General features: G+C 42.3%; 1 protein-coding gene across 1 annotated transcript in view; it reads left to right on the top strand.

Annotated features, from left to right (window-relative positions):
- Positions 1-17,376, top strand: part of vps13d (vacuolar protein sorting 13 homolog D) — a gene marked incomplete at its 5' end in the record, with an annotated part of 162,155 nt that overhangs the window by 103,176 nt on the left and 41,603 nt on the right. The window contains 8 exons of the mRNA XM_080015368.1: positions 119-245; positions 866-1,008; positions 7,104-7,234; positions 7,473-7,645; positions 7,754-7,877; positions 9,205-9,440; positions 10,085-10,187; positions 11,728-11,885. Coding sequence (XP_079871494.1) covers positions 119-245; positions 866-1,008; positions 7,104-7,234; positions 7,473-7,645; positions 7,754-7,877; positions 9,205-9,440; positions 10,085-10,187; positions 11,728-11,885 — 1,195 coding nt within the window. The remainder of the gene's footprint in view (positions 1-118; positions 246-865; positions 1,009-7,103; positions 7,235-7,472; positions 7,646-7,753; positions 7,878-9,204; positions 9,441-10,084; positions 10,188-11,727; positions 11,886-17,376) is intronic.

Here is a 17,376-nt window from a genome sequence, read left to right as displayed (position 1 = left end):
ATTTAATACAATATTTTGTTGTTTCAGTTCATGCAGCCAATAAAATGTTTTATTATGGGATATTTAAGTCCCATCAAACCAGTGTAAAGGATGCTTAAAAAACAGCGTGTGCTCCCAGGTCTCCCGCTGATCTTCCGCCAAGACAATGGTAAAGCTGATGCAGCAGGCCAATTTGAGGAACATGAGTTGGCCAGAAGCCTTAGCCCTCTTCTGTTCTGCTACACCGACAAGGAGCAGCCTGCTATGTAAGTGGACAGCATACCGCTTCCTCTCTGTTGGCTATGAGCTACTGGATTGAGTAGTAGGGTGTTCTATTATTACATTTACATTTAGTCATTTAGCAGACGCTTTTATCCAAAGCGACTTACAATTGTTCAAACGCTGACGGACACAGCCATCAGGAGCAATTAGGGGTTAAGTGTCTTGCTCAAGGACACTACAGCATGCTAGCAGGAGGAGCCTGGGCTCGAACCAGCAACCTTTGGATCACTAGACCACCAGCTCTACCGCCTGAGCTACCATCCCCATGTCGTAAATCTGGTCTTTATTTGGGACAACATTTTTAAAGGCTTGTGCTGGGTCTGGAATGGCATTTTAGCATATGATTTGCTATGCCAAAGTATTGTTTAGTACGTCCAAAACCATAGTATGCTCAAATAATAGGCGAAAAGTACCAGGGTGACGTACCATACCTGGTGAAATATCGGGTGGTTTAGATGCAGTGTTGTCATAAACTCACAACATGCTGAAAGGAAGTGGTGTGGCTATATGACAACATAGTATGTCTGAGAAGCCATTGATCCTATTACTCATTATTTATGAGTCACTCAACATTTTGTCTCTTCTTTTTGGCCATCTCATCCAGGTGCACGATGCGAGTTGGGAGGGGTATCCACCCGGACGGTGTTCCAGGCTGGTGCCAGGGCTTTTCCCTGGATGGAGGGAGCGGAGTAAGGGCAGTAAAGGTTATCCAGACTGGCAACCGCCCTGGGCTCATCTACAACATAGGTCAGCTGTATTCTCATGATTCATTGTTATTTTTAATTTAAGTTTGAACCAATTAAACCTTGACCGATTTCGGCCATCTGTATATCTCTACTATTTGTACAATGTACTGTACATAAAACAAAGGGCATTTGTATACCATTACATCCAAAACAGAGTTAATCTGCAAGTGAAGTTCAAGTTCTCAACCTAGAAAGCCAATGTTTGATAATCTTCAAGAACCACTTCCAGTACAACAATTCCGTTGTTTTGATAACCCGTCAAATGATAAGAGTACAGCATTTCTTTCATAAATATGTGGCCGCCACCAAACCTGCTCTTAAAATAACAAACTTACCATGTTCGACTAAACAATTAATCATAATTGCTTCTCAAAGAGGAAGTGAAACATAGAAGCAAACAAGTAATTGACAGAACATAATTGACCAAAATTGGAAGAACATTTACTGCACGTGGTCCTCTTCTTGTAACAAGAAGTCAAAAGTCCAGTGTGACCTGGACATAAAATGTACAACTATCATAATTCTAATATAACTTCACAGTTATATTATAACTGTGAAGTCGGCCATCAGAACTCCGGATTTTGAACTGCTGGCTGTTAGATTAAGGCTTTGGATTAAGATCCCTCTGTCGGCCGGGCGGCGCGCTAGGGACGTCATCCCCTCGACCATTGCAGTAATAGACACCAATAGACGTTTGTCTCATGGTGAACACCAATGATTTTAATCATGTCCCCCTCTCCAAAACCCTTACCTAATATTTTGGTGGCCGTGATCATCGTGCCAGAACAGTGTGTTTTTATCGCATTTAATGGGGGCACTTTCTCCATGACTCTCCCGCCACTCCCCACCCCTGCCTTTAGCCATTGTTTTAACCCACCGCGCTGCCCCCCGGAGAGACCCAGTGCTCTGGCCCAAGCAATGGTGTGCTGTGCATGCCATGTGCAACTGGGAGAGCTTTAAACACCCTTAGAGACCAGACGCAGCCTCTTCCAGAATAATGCGGCTGTTTTTATCTTTTTTATTATTTAAAGAGCATAAAGCTGTCCCTGAGCGCACGGAGCGGCGCTCTGTGTACGTGCAATATTTTTTATAAAAGATAATACACTTCTGCTGAAACACTGCTCTCAGGTCCTCAGGCAGGTTGTTCCATCTACTTGGGGCATAGATACAGAAGGCAGCCTCTCCTGCTTTAGAGTTAGTACAAGGGATGGTTGAAAGACCACTGCCTGAGGATCTGAGAGTTCATGCCGGTTTGTGTGTAATGAGCATTTCTTTTATATACTGAGGTGCAAGGCCATTTAGAGTTTATATACAAGTAGCAGAATCTTAAAATGAATCCTAGTTTTAACAGGGAGCCAATTTAAAGATCTAAGAACAGGTGTAATGTGTTCAGACTTGTGTGTCCCAGTGAGAACATTTTGGATTAACTGGAGCTGCTGCACAGCTGATTTCGGGAGGCCGGTGAATAGGCCATTACAGTAGTCTAATCTACTCATTATGAATGCATGGATACATTTAACAGTGTCTGCATTTGACAGGAAGCCTCTTAATTTTGAAATATTTTTTAGATGGTAGAAAGCTGATTTTGTGATGTGATTGATATGGCTCTTAAAATTTAGATTGCCATCTATGATTACACCCAGATTTCTGGCTTCATTTTTGCTCTCCAGAGACGGGAACTGGGATGAGCTGCAATTTTCTGTTTCTGAGTGTTTGCACAAAAATATGAGTATTTCTGTTTTTATCTTTATTGAGTTGTAAAAAGTTCTGTGATAGCTATACATTAATATCATTAATACACTGAGTGAGGGAGCGTATGGTGTGTGGGTCATCAGGAGATAGTTAGACACAGTTGTGAATCATCTGCATAATTATGGTAATTTATTTTGTGTTTCTTTATAATATGTGCAAGTGGGAGCATAGAGATTAAACAATAATGGTCCAAGAATCGAACCTTGGGGCACTCCACATATAATATCCACTTGTTCGAGACAAAATCTCCAATGGACACAAAGAACTGCCTGTCCTGTAGATAGGTTCTGAACCAGTTTGGAACTGGGCCAGATTGGCCGACCCATTTTTGTAATCTCTCATAAAACCTGAATGTCAACAGTGTCAAAGGCAGCACTGATGTCCAGGAGCAGAAGCATGGATCGTTTTTTAGAATCAGTGTTTATATGCAGATCATTCACAATTTTAATAATTGCTGTTTCTGTTCTTCTATGGTGAGCTTGCAAACCAGATTGATAAATGTCTAAAAGGCTGTTTGAGGCCTATAGTTGGCAATAATTGTTGCATCAAGATTGCTCTTCTTCAGGAGTGGTTTAATGACAGCTGTTTTAAATACTGCCGGAAATATACCTGATTGAAGAAAGCCGTTTATAATTGCTAATATCTCATATGCTAGGCAGTTAAAAACTGTTTTAAAAAATGTGGTAGTGAGAGGGTCCAAGCAGCAGGTGGTGGACCTGAGCTGACCAATAATATCGTCCAGTTTTTTGTATGTCTAAAGGGACAAAGTGAGACATGGCAGCAGTCATTTTACTGGAGAACTGGAGGGTAGGTTCATTGCTGGGTGTTGAGGCACTAATATTCGGTCTGATAGCTATAATTTTGTTATTGAAAAATGTAAATGCAAATTCTCCACATTTTTCAGTGGAGAGCATCTGTGATGGGGTTGTAGATGGTGGATTAATAAATCGATCAACCGTGGAGCACTTTACTCATATTTTCATTAATGATTTTAGAGGAGAGACTGTCTGGCCTGTTTAATTTCTTTGTTGTACTGATTGAGTCTATCCTTGTAAATGTCCTGGTGCACCTGAAGTTTTGTCTTTCTCCACTTTCGTTCTGCCTGGTGACACTCTCTCTTAAGCTGCCTAACAATCGCTCTATTTCTCCAAGGGGGCGTTTTGTTTTTCTATGTTTTCAGTTTGAACAGGTTCAATGTTATGATGAATGATATTTTGCATTTTTGAGTTAAAGTCCTTTACAGGATCCTCAGTTGATTATGACATGAAGAGTGGTAACTCATTTACAGTTCTCTTAAATGTTTCAATGGTATTATTGTTAATGATACGTTTTTTGGGGGGGTTTTTTCAGGTACCCCTCTGTTGTACAGGAAAAGCAGACACATCAAAAAATGTGCAACAGCAATCTGAAATAGCAGCATCCATGACACAGGGTAGAGTGATATTAAGTCCTTTTGAAACGACTAGGTCCAGAGTGTGCCCCCCCTTATTGTGGGTGGGTCCAGAAACATGCTGAGTGAGGTCAAATGCCTCCAATAGGCTAATGAAGTGTTGAGCATCCGGGTCTGTTTGATTGTCAACATGGATATTACAATCTGAGGTAATTACGCAATCATAATCAGTGACCTTCGACAGTAGCTCAGAGAATTCATCAAGAAAAAGCCCCATTTAGATTTTGGTGGCCAATAGACAGTAATGATTAAAATCAGAGCACAGCAGTTTATAGATATAGCAAGGTGTTCAAAAGGTGTGAATTCCTCATGGAGGATTTCCTTGCAGCTATAGAAATCAGAAGACAGCAGCTATTCCACCGCCTCTCTTATCAGCTCTAGTGGTTTGGATGAATTTGAAATTAGGAGGTGTTGTCTCAATGAGTTTAACTGTACCATTTCTGTCCAGCCAGGTCTCAGTAGGTCCCAGGTTATGGCTTCACTTTCCCCACATTTTTTTATGTTACAGCCTTATTCCAGAATGGATTAAATTCTTTTTTTTTCTTCACCAGTCTACACACAATACCCCATAATAAAAAAGCAAAAGAAGTTTTTTAGAATTTTTTGCAAATGTATTAAAAATAAAAAACTGAAATATCGCATATACATATGTATTCACACCCTTTGCTATGATACTCTACAACTACTACAACTTGATTGGAGTCCACCAGTAGTAAATTCAATTGATTGGACATGATTTGGAAAGGTACACAACTCTCTATAAGGTCCCACTGTTGATAGTGCATGTCAGAGCAGAAACCAAGCCATGAAGTCAAAGGAATTGTCTGTAGACCTCTGAGACAGGATTGTATCAAGGCAAAGATCCGGGGAAGGGCACAAAAAAAAATTCTGCAGCATTGAAGGTCCTGAAGAGCACAGTGGTCTCCATCATTCATAACTGGAAGAAGTTTGGAACCACCAGCACTCTTCCTAGAGCAGGCCGGCCAGCCAAACTGAGCAATCGGGGGAGAAGGGCCTTGGTCAGGGAGGTGACCAAGAACCCGATGGTCACTCTGACAGGACTCCAGCGTTCCTCTGTGGAAATGGGAGAACCTTCCAGAAGGACAACCATCTCTGCAGCACTCTACCAATCCGGCCTTTACGGTAGAGTGGCCAGACGGAAGCCTCTACTCAGTAAAAGGCACATGACAGCCCGCTTGGAGCTTGCCAGAAGGCACCGAAAGAACTCTCAGACCATGAGAAACAAGATTCTCTGGTCTGATGAAACCAAGATTGAACTCTGAATGCCAAGCGTCACGTCTGGAGGAAACCAGGCACCTCTCATCACCTGGCTAATACCATCCCTACAGTGAAGCATGGTGGTGGCAGCATCATGCTGTGGGGATGTTTTTCAGTGGCAGGAACTGGGAGGCTAGTTAGAATCGAGGGAAAGATGAACGTAGCAAAGTACAGAGAGATCCTTGATGAAAACCTGCTCCAAAGTGTTCAGGACCTCAGACTGGGGCGAAGGTTTACCTTCCAACAGGACAACGACCCTAAGCACACAGCCAAGACAACAAAGGAGTGGCTTCAGAAACAAGTTTGTGAATGTCCTTGAGTGACCAAGCGAGAGCCCAGACCTGAACCCAATTGAACATCTCTTGAAAGACCTGAAAATAGCTGTGCAGCAATGCTCCCCATCTAACCTGACAGAGCTTGAGAGGATCTGCAGAGAAGAATGGGAGAAACTCCCCAAATACAGGTGTGCCAAGCTTGTAGCATCATTCCAGAGAAGGCTGGAGGCTGTCATCGCTGCCAAAGGTGCTTCAACAAAGTACTGAGTAAAGGGTATGAATATATATGCGATATTTCAGTTTTTTATTTTTAATAAATTTGCAAAACTTTCTAAAAAAACCTTTTCCCTTTGAATAAGGCTGTAACATTAAAAAAATGGGGTGTGAATACTTTCCGGATGCACTGTAGATTCGTTAGATTCCTGTATGTTACAGGGAAGTTACGTGACTGGGGTCTATGGTTTATAATTACAGGAATTTGTAAAGCAGAGTGACAGTCATTAATGTTAGTAGAGTGGATCGGACTCACCAAACATCAGTAGTGAAGAGAGGATTTAAACGTAAGTTCCATGTTCATGGCAAGGAGACGTGATCCCCGAATGTTTGGATGTACTCCATCACGTCTACAGCGGTTTGGACGGTTTCAGTTGCCAAAGTTGTCCACAAATAGTATGTTGAGGGAGCAGCAGTATCCCTTGAGCCATGTGTGTAGCTGAAGATCACACGTGAATTTTACGTCTCCAAAGCTGGGACATGGCCGTGGACCGCAGACGATAAACCGGCGGTTTGATTGTAGACTGTCTGATTGAAGACTGATTGAAGACTGTCAATAAGCTTTGGAAAGTCCTTTTATGTGTCTCCGATTGTTTGTTCCTGAGATTGTTGGTTCCGACGTGGATGAAAACAGTGGAGGCAGACAGGTTTTGATCCAGCAGCTGTGGGATTTTGGAGATTATATCCTGGACGCGGGCACCCGGGTAGCAGAGGGTTTTAGCCGCAGGCAGGGTGATATGTCGAACCATGGAGGAGCCGACAGCAAGCACGGATGGAGGTTAGGCAGCAGAGAAGTCCCAAGGAACAGCAGCCGAGCCAGGAGAGCACCATCCTCCCGGAGGAGACACAGGCAGGCAGTCCAAATCGGTGGCCGCAGGGCGGCCTCGACGGGCGGAGATCTCGCTGTGGGAGCCGAAGTGGTGGGAGCTGATGTATGACCTGACTGCCCTAAGCTTGGGCAGATGAAACAATAGCTATGTAGCTTATAAGATAGTTATGCTTGCCTTTGTTCTGGGATTGTATTAAAGCTTTATCAGTCATTAATCTTTCCCTATCTCAACCAAACAGGCATCAATGTACGGAAAGGAAAGGGACGCTATAGGGATACCCATATTGTGACCTTTGCACCCCGCTACCTGCTGGACAACCGCTCAACACAAAAGCTTGCATTTTCCCAAAGAGAATTTGCAAGAGGAAAGGTAGGCACTCGCAACTATGACATAGAGATGAACTATTAATAAGAAAATTCTGAATTACAAAAGCAGGTGTTCTAAAAACATGTTTTTTGTGTGTACTTACTTACAGATATATATACACACTTATAATTTAATACAAATTGACAAAGAAAATGTGATTGGCATTAAACTGAAAACGGATACACTTGATGTTTTTTTTATGGAACATTCATGATGAATGGGGGGGGGGGGGACATTCTAGGGCACAGCAAACCCAGAAGGATATATCTCCACACTGCCGGGCTCCAGCGTTGTCTTCCACTGGCCCAGGAACGACTACGACCAACTGCTTTGTGTGCGTCTGATGGACACCAACTGCACCTGGTCCGGTGGCTTTGAGGTCAACAAGCCAAAGTCCTTCCACATCAACATGAGGTATGCCTTTCTATCCTGTTTTAATCTTTCTCAACTAATAAAGTGATCTGGACCTTTTGTAGAATGTCGAGATTTTCAAGCGATTGCACTGTGCTTTCTTTGCTCCAGGGACATGTTGGGGAACTGTTTTTTCTTGCGGGTTGAGATCACCCTGAAGGGGGCAACCTACCAGATCTGCTTCTGTGACACTGACCAGCTGCCTCCGCCATTTCGTATCGACAACATTTCTGAAGTATGACACTGTTGCATATATTAAGAAAATGTCAACCACAAATCGTCAAGTCACTTATTTTGATAATACTAGGGTTTGATGCCCAAAAAATCCTTCAGTCAACATTTTCAGGCCCACTGGTCCAGAAGGGGATGAGGTGGTGCAACTTTCAGTTTGTAGGCTTTTATATTAGCCTAAATATTATTTATTCATTTTATTTTCATTTTTTCTATACTTTTAAATTCCTGTGGGGAAAATTTGTTCTCTGCATTTACCATCCTAGTATCTGACATATCTAGTAGCAGTGGGCTGCCACATAGCAGCATCGATGGAGCAGTTAGGGTTTAAGTGTCTCGCTCAAAGACGCTTCAGTTTACTACCAGGATGACCCGCTCTACCTCCTGAGAGTCAGTCTCTTTAGCCAAATATGATATAGCCAAAAGTGCTGATTTTAAGTGCAAAAGAGTAACAAACCCTCAAAAACCTGATTAAAGAGCACCGCAAACATTCTTTCTAGTATAATGAAAGAATACATTGAGAGGGAATTTTGATTTGAAATTATTTACTGACTAGTACAGTATGCCTAGGTTAAAAGCACACTACACGACTTTCAATGTCATCAGATCGCTGGACTGTTCACACTACACAACTTTCTGTCTTGTGATAAGGAATCTTCCGATCTCTGTACACGACTGATCGGTGACAGAAGGTCCGTCATAACAAGATCTTTCACCAGGAGGAATCCCTGACGAGTCTGTTGGGTTTCCAAACTAGCGCAACAGGATTATTTATTTATTATATTCTTGATCACTGTATAAAAAATATAAATAAAAGCAGAATTTAAATAAGAAATATATTAAAAACCTACAGAAGAAAAGTAAAATAGGTGTGTTTCTGGCTGCTGCTCCGTGGACTGCAGTCTCTCCTCCTTCTCGACTCCTCCCCTCCTCCTCACTCTGTGCCTGCTCTCATTGGCTGTAGCTCGTTGCGTCACTACCGAGTGGATCCCGACATGACCAGATATTAAACCTGCTTGATATTAAACCTGCCCGGTGTCTGCCAGCCATTGGCAAGCACTCGGTGAGCAGTCGGATCGCGTTTAGAGCAATTTTGCCACACATTGCCACTAGCTTGTGTTCGCAACAGCATACTGTATAGGCGGTGTGAAACAAGGAATGATCCAGGCGGGGAAAAGGAAACCTGTGAAAACAGTTATTATTAACAGACAGCGGTCATCATTCAGTAATAATTGACCACTGTTTGCCGCTACCGACCAATCAGAAGTCATTGATGTGTTATTAATTAATGTATTATACTTTCCTATTATACTTTTCCTCCTCTCCCCCAGGTGCCTATCCAGTTTTGGCAGCATGGTGTGGCTGATATCCGGCTCCACACGGAGGTAAGGGCGGGCTCTGTGTTGGACTTTGCCTGTGACGAGCCCACACTCCCCCCTTACCTCACCCTCACCGTCAAGGGTGCTGGGTCCTCCGAGGTCACCGCTGACATGAACTTCTTTCGGGAGTACAACAAGCTGTACTATGAGAATTTCATCTACATCGCGGCCACACACACCTTCTCGCAGTATGTACCCTTTCTAACAGCTGTCCAACTGTTGGTTTCAGAATAGTAGTAATAGTAGTAGTAGTAGTAGTAGATCAACATTTTAAATTGTATTCGTCAAATGCACAACATTTCAGCACGTGTCATGTTGCCAATGAAAGGCTGACTGTTGGTGCCAATTCTCAACATTGCAGATAAGTAGTAGCAAAGAAGTTAGTAACTATTAAAGTGTAAAAGTGGCTCAAATAAAGTTAAAAAGAAAATATAAAAAATTTTAACAATATTTTTTTAATAAAAAAAAATAGGAAAAGCAAGCAGAGACTTAATTACATTTGGAGTTAAGAATGATTAAAATTTGATTGGTAGCTGTAGTTGTCATAGTAGAAGCAGTAGTAGTCATAGTAGTACAGTTTTGTGCAACAACAGAATCATTTTGTGTTATGTGAATTTTTAGGACAATGTTAACTAAATTAAATTAATTAATTAAATTAATTAATAAAATTAAATTAATTAAATTCAATATGCAAAAAAAGCAGTAACTACAACAAAAAACCTTTATTTTAATTTCATGGGACATTTAAACAAGGTTCGATATTGATATAATTTGCTGTGTGTATGTGAACTAAAGTTAGCTGGAGTGAATAGCGTGTCTTTCTTTGACAAAGGGATTCTAGTAAGAGACGCGGTGGCATGAAGCAGCTAGTGAGCTGTGCAGAGTTGGTGCTGGACGTCGAGACCAAGACACAAAGGGTCATCCTAAAACAGAAGGTACTGCTTAACCCACACTCAAAACCTTTCCTTTGTTGATCAAAGCAACATAATATTGTATTAAAGGGTAAGTTTGCCAATTTTTAACCCCTGGCTAAAACTATTGGTCCCCATCATTTATAACTGTTCATAGCACAGCCTCGCTGAACGCTTAACTACTGACGAACTCTGCAGTTTGTTGCCGTGCTAAAATTCAGTCCGATGGTGTAAACGTTTAATCCTTAAAAAAAACTCACAATACGTACGTCCACAATACAGTCAGCCTTCAGAAGTTATGTAAAGTTGTTTTTTCTGGTTTGTCTGGACTCTTTTGCACTTCTGCGAATCAGCTGTTTTGGCCATATTTTTTGCTAACGGAAGAGACTAGACAGTTAGTTAGTTCATTTAGTTATCCTGGTAACCTTGGTATGTTTCTGTTGACCATTTTACATACTTCATTGTTTCCATGAATCTACGAGCTTAGCACTAGGGCTGCCCCCTGAAAGTCGAATCATCAGTCAGAAAACCCTTCCATCGACTGAGATTCTTCAAGTCGAGCAGTCTTTTTTTTTTGTCTGTCAGTGTGCATTGCAATAACATGATAAAAGCAGATAGAAGCTTACAAAATGCACAGGGGTAATTATAAATAAGGGGAATCATGAAATCTTAAATATATTTTTGTGCATTGTGTGAATAGTCTAGACATGGACGGGAACACGACTCTTCGTGCGCCCCGATCGCAGAGAGCAACACGGAGAGCTGTGCCCCTTTTCTCCAAATAAAACAATTACATACAGTGTGGGGACAGGGCCAGGTAGGGATGGGTATCGTCGAGCTTTTAACAGTTCTACCACTATTACCGATACTGCAACTACCGATTCAGTAGTTCTAACGGTACACTTATCGGTTATTTTTTTATTTTTTAAAAGGAAAAACGAAAACAAATTAAGAGCAGAATTAACACTGCTTTATTATTTGCGCATTACGCATGGAGAGCAGGTGATCAGGGTGCAATCTGCACCCTCATCTCCTCATACGTGCACGAGAGCCAGCCAGAGGGAGCCGGCCCCGCCCCCCTCATGCATATCTCCATTCCAGAGATGGAGCGCGAGAGAGAGGAGAGATGTCTCTTCTGATAATAGCGAAAATGCTTCTTGAATATCTTAATCGTATTGCAAGTTAGGAACAGGTTATATAGCATAAATAAATAGAAAATAAATGTTCTTATTTTCTCTTCAATACCATTTACAGTACTGGTAACGTCGGAGCTTATCGATACGACAGTTTTTAATTATTTAGCCCCAGGGCCCATTTAATACCGGGTCTTGGTACCAAACCCTCCTCCGTGCCCCCCTGACGAATAGTCACATTAAACAGCCAAATCTGATTCCACTGACAAAATTCGGACTCAGGTACAGTCCTTCTTAGCACACCTGTATGCTGCAGGTGTGAATACTTTTCAAATTATACTGTATTTTTGGGGAAAACCGATCCATAGATTTTGGCTGCTGATTTTCCAAATCCGATAAAATATTTTATTTTTTCGCGTTCTCCCCTCAAGGAACCGGGGAAGCGTTCTCAGCTGTGGAGGATGACCGGCATTGGGATGCTGTGTCACGAGGGCTCCTCACCACCACAGAGCAAGCCAGCCCAGCCACGGCCGCTGGACTCCTCTCTGGTGCTGGACATAGCTGGGCTCGCTGCTGTCAGCGATAACAGGTCAGTACACTTATCTACCGGTGTATAAGTAAGTGATGATTTACAACCAGCTAGTCATTATCACAAAATAACCCTCCAAAATGTCTTATCAGGCTGTCTTATATTATCCTACTACTACTACTAATAATAATAATAATAATAATAATAATAATTAATAAATACTAATGATAATAAATATTCCTCAGGGTCCAGTTTAGTCTTTTTTCAAGGTTTTATGAGATTTGTTTGGTCTTTTCTTTAACAGAAGAGTGACTGAACTCTAAGGATTGTTGTTCTGTCCACTACTTCTTTACTAACTGGCGATGCGACTTGGTTGGGTCGCACTGAGGAAAACCTGTCGGGATTAACCAAAGCGCCCCTTCCCTGAAACGAATCAAATCGCGCAAACATTCTCCTATTTACAGCAAAATTAGTTTTTACAGTTTTTCACCAATTTCTGCTCCAAATGTGCATCGATATTGAAACAACTCGAGCAAGAAGAAGTCTGAACTTCTGAATGTCTGTGTGTACTGGGTTTGTCATGTTCCAGATACTTTTAGCCCAAAAACGCCAAGGAGATTTAAAAAAAAAAAAATATATATATATATATATATATATATATAAAATACCAGCAATAACAATAGCCCTGTGTGCTGGACCAATAATAATAATAAAAATAATAAAAATAATTAAAAAAAATATATATATATGTATGCATGGCAGCAATGGACCGGGTTCCACTGAATGACAAGGAATGAACGAAGGAAGCGGCACTTCTCTCGATCCACCTGGATGGCAGCAATGAGCCGTAGACAGTGCTTATTATAGTGGCCACTGTGGGCCAAGAGATGTTATGTTTTGTGTCCCAGTGGTTGGTTGTTGCTGGTAATATGGCGAAATGTATAAAAATGTGGCTCTGAAGTTGTTGTTGACAGTACAAAAAGCAATACCCTGCGCACCCTGTTTGCGAACAAAAAGTCTGTGCAGCATGATGTTTGTAATTCGATTACTTGCTGTTTATTGGAATCAACAAGTTATTGTGCTTGAAAGCGTTGTCCATAAGGCGGTGCAGCCACTCTTGCTTGTGTGTTACGGACTTAAAGGAGAATATGTTTGTGAATAACTGTAGAAATCGGCGGTTGTCGGGGAGACATTACTAAACGGGAGCATGACAGTAGGTTCGGAAAATGCGTCGATGCCGTCCAAAATGCGTTAATCACATTTTTGTGTGTGTGTGTGGACCCCAGAATCCTAAGCTTGGGAACAAACGTAGCAGGCACAATTGTGTTGAATGCTGAGCTGTAATCTACAAACAGCATCCTCACGTATGTGTTGCTCTTGTCCAGGTGGGAGAGGGTGGTGTACACTGCCAGGGCGATGCCGTCGTCCGTAGATCTGTTCTGTTCTGGCGATATGCAAATTTTTAGGGGGTTCAGGGTGTCAGGAAGGGAGGAGCAGATGTGGGTTCTGACTAGCCACTCTAAGCACTTCATGATGGTAGAGGTCAGTGCTATGGGGCATTTAGGCAGGTGATGGGTTGTTTCTTTGGTACCGGGACAATGGTTGTCTGTTTGAAGCAGGTGGGGACTGTAGACTGGATCAGGGAGAGGTTGAACTCCTGTTTCTCCCTTTATAGTCTGTGATGGTGCGCAGTCCACACCACATGCGTCTGGGGTCGGAGCTTGTTCCTGTAGGCTCTTTTGGCATCTCTGATGGCTTTCCGAAGGTCATATGTGGACTTCCTCAAGGCCTCCATGTCCCCAGAGCTATTGGCGGAGGACCGTGCTCTGAGGTTAGCACAGACATTACCATTAACCCAGGGCTTCTGGTTGGAGAAAGTCCTGACCTTGACTCTCGGTACGATGTCATCAATGCACTTGGAGATGTAGGCTGAGGCAGAGTCTGTGTATGCATCAATGTCCCCATCAGCAGCAACAGAGAACATCTGCCAGTCCGTAGTTTGGAAACAGTCCTGGAGAGTGGCAGTGGATTCCTCACTCCAGCGTTAGACTGTTCGAGAAACCGGTTTTCCTTGCTTTAAACGTTGTCTGTAGGTCGGTAGGAGAAGAGAAGTTTCAACAAGTCACCAAGTGGAAAGATCAGTCTGTTGATGAATGCGGACCCACCACAGCAAAAGCTGCCATCTCACGCATTTCTAAAATCAACAGGGGCAGCCAAATATGTTGGAAAAAACCTTTCTTGAAGGAAAATTCGATTTTCCCAGATTTGTGTTCCTTTGTGTTTTTTTAATCTCTCAATGTATTTTCAAAACCGAGTTTGATTTATAAATAGTAGAAAAATGGTAAACCATGGAGTTAAATATTCCCATTAGATTACATGGGGAAACACAGTTCACTTACCGAGGCGCTGAACAACCCCGATCGATGTTTTCCTTTATAGCGACCGTCCAGGTGAAGATCATTCATCCATAATCCATATGATATGAAGTCACAATGTGAAACCGTTTTGATAGAATTCAACCTTTAAATCGTACTACTTTCACACACAAGGAGCCACAGTTGTTAAAACGGTGTAGAAGAAGAAGACGAAGAAAGGCGTCACACACCCACGTCACTGCCGTAAACAGACGGTTAAAGCGCAGCACGAGGGTGTTTCGGTCTCACTTGTCTGTGAAAAATTTCTTCTCCGTATCGTTATGGATTAGGCAAAGTGGGTGGCGAAAGCTCTGAATCATATTTCTGACCTTAATCTGAACAGTGCGATAGATCCAAGTCAGTGTTAGCAGCGCATATTTCATTTTCCGCGATAATAGTCAGTTCTCCGACAGCGACGCGGAGAACGACAGCCACGCTGAATCTGATATTACTCCGGACTTGGAGAACATTTCAAACAGTGGTTTTCAAACTTGTGACAAAGCGTCGATGAAATGGAATATTTTCAAGAACCACCAGATGAGACCGACGATACGTCCATTGTTGTTACAACGGAAGAACTTGATGACGTGATGAAGTCCGTTGAGGTTGGTGACAGATTTTCAGATTTCAGAGACTCATATTATTGATAGACTTTACATTTTGTTGTGTTGTCCGTACTTTTACACTCCAAAATAATTCCACTTTTTTAAAACATGTATATTCTTACTGTTAAATAAAGTAAAATATTACTTTATTTTAAAAATAAAAATATTTTTAAAAACCAAATTATTTGAGTTGTTGAGCTGTTTGTGAATGGCCCATTCAGCAGTATGTTAAGTAGCTATGGGGCTTTGTTTGTCCGCCAACCCCAATTGCATTCTGGGAGCTGGCTGTTTGAACCTGGTGTGGGTAAAACTTTGGAGGTGATTATCTCAGAAACACGGTTTGCCACACCATTGTCATTAACAAGTCATAGCTTTAAAAATATTTGTTTGATTTGCACAAGTGACACCTTGTTTGGAAGCTCTGATTCACCACTTTCAAATGATGTGAACAAAAAAATGTAAAAGCTGCGAAATGACCCTAAAGCACGCGGTGGGTAACATATGGTGTCAGAGGAGCGACCCCCATATTTTCAGGTTTTATCAGTCCGCTGTGATTGCGGAAGACAACCTCCAGGCGTCCAGCATAGGCTTGTGGTGTCTCATCTGGGTTCTTTTATTTATTTATTTATTTATTTATTTTTGAATTAGAAGATTTATTTCAACCACTTGGCACAACAACTGTCTTACCCCGCTCTCAGGATTGTCCTCTAAATGAGTAGTCTATGATAGCATAGTCTTTAGTCTACGCCGGCTCCGTCGTCGATGGTCCCCCTGGACGCAGTGCGATCCTGTTTGTGACGCCAAGTAATGTTACAGAAATTAAAGGGTCGCTATAATCTGCAGGTTGTCAGTCAATCGTTTTAAATAAAGAGGAAGACAGACGTTGGTTTTTACTTGATCAAGGATCAGAGATGTGATTTTTGATTCAACGGAAGATTTTACATGACATGAAAATGGCATGGACAAAACTGATGGGCCCCTTAAACTAATATTTTGTTGCACAACCTTATAGAAGGCCACTTCAGAATAGTCCAATGTTTTGTTCTTATCCATTCTTGGGTGCTTTTAGCTGTGTGTTTTGGGTAATTTTCCTGTTGGAGGACCCATGACCTGCGACTGAGACAGACCTTTCTGACACTTGGCAGTACGTTTTGCTCCAGAATGCCTTGGTAGTCTTGAGATTTCATTGTGCCCTGCGCAGATTCAAGGCACCCCATGCAAGACGCAACAAAGCAGCCCCAAAACATAACCGGGCCTCCTCCATGTTTCACAGTAGGTATGGTGTTCTTTTTTGGTGCTTTATTTTTTCGTCTGTGAACTTAGAGCTGATGTTACTTGCCAAAAAGCTCAGTTTTGACTCTTTTTGATTGACAGTTTCTTTGCTTTACTCTGAGCGTGCCAGTGGGACCCCCATGCACGCCCCGCGCAAGGGCGAGGCCTTCCTCACCGCAGCCGACCAGGCGCCCCAGCCGGCCGCGAGCGCCTGTCCACATAGTAGAGTGTGCTCAGCGCGGGGCACCCGGTTCTTAGCACGCCCCCCCCCAGGCCGCCAGATATATGGGACCACCCCCGCTGCACAGCGGGAGCGAAGGCAAACAGCAACACCTCAACCCACACCCACAACAGCAAGTATTCCCCCCCCCCCCCCCCCACAGGGGCCCCCGAAGGCAATCGGAAAAAATTAAAATTGCGGGATGTGTGGGGTGCGAGTCCTTCAGGCAAGTCGAACCCGAATCACTCGCACCAATCCTGTCCCGCAGACCCTGGTCTGTTGGAGTGTTGTTCGGAGTAGGATTGTTGTGCGAGTGTATGTTTTTAAAGCAATTATGTTTCCTTATTGATTCAGTAAGGAATGATAGATCAGATAATGATAACTCCTGATATTCTGTTTGTCTCACCATCCATGGCCCAATTGTTGTTCTGGTTGTAACCCTTTATAAATTTAAGATGGTTCGCTAGATAGAAGTGTCTGAAGTTTGCTGCTAGGCCTCCACAGTCTTTGTTTTTCTGTAGTGTTGCTAGTTTAATTCACGGTTTATTTTATTTCCAATAACATGTATTTACCCTTGAGTCTAGAGTATTAAGCCAGTGGTTGCATTGGGGTCATTGAAAATATATAGTTTATTTTTGGTAGTATATTCATTTTCACTGCTGCTATCCTACCAATTAGTGAGATGGGTAGGTTGTTCCATCGAATGAGGTCTTCTTAATGGATTTGAACAATGGAGTAAAGTTAAGGGTGAACAAATCTGACAGATTGGTGGAGATATCAATAACAAGGTATCTAATATTGCCCGTTGTGATGGTTAAGGGAAGTATCTGGGTTACAGCTTGCAGTCCCCCCCACTGAGTGGTAGGACCATGGTTTTAGTCCAATTTATTAAATAGTCAGAGTGAGCTGAGAGTTTAGATATAAAATTGAACACCTCTGGTAGGGATGATTTTGGGTTTCGTACATACAACAAGATATCGTCTGCATATAAACTGTTTTTGTGAAAAGCGTTTCCTGTTTGTATGCCTATGATATTACTG

This window comes from Zeus faber (assembly GCF_960531495.2).
Source record: "Zeus faber genome assembly, chromosome: 15".
In the NCBI taxonomy this organism is placed as follows: Eukaryota; Metazoa; Chordata; class Actinopteri; order Zeiformes; family Zeidae; genus Zeus; species Zeus faber.
The sequence above is the reverse complement of the archived record's forward strand: the minus strand, read 5'-3'. Positions and strand labels throughout refer to the sequence as shown.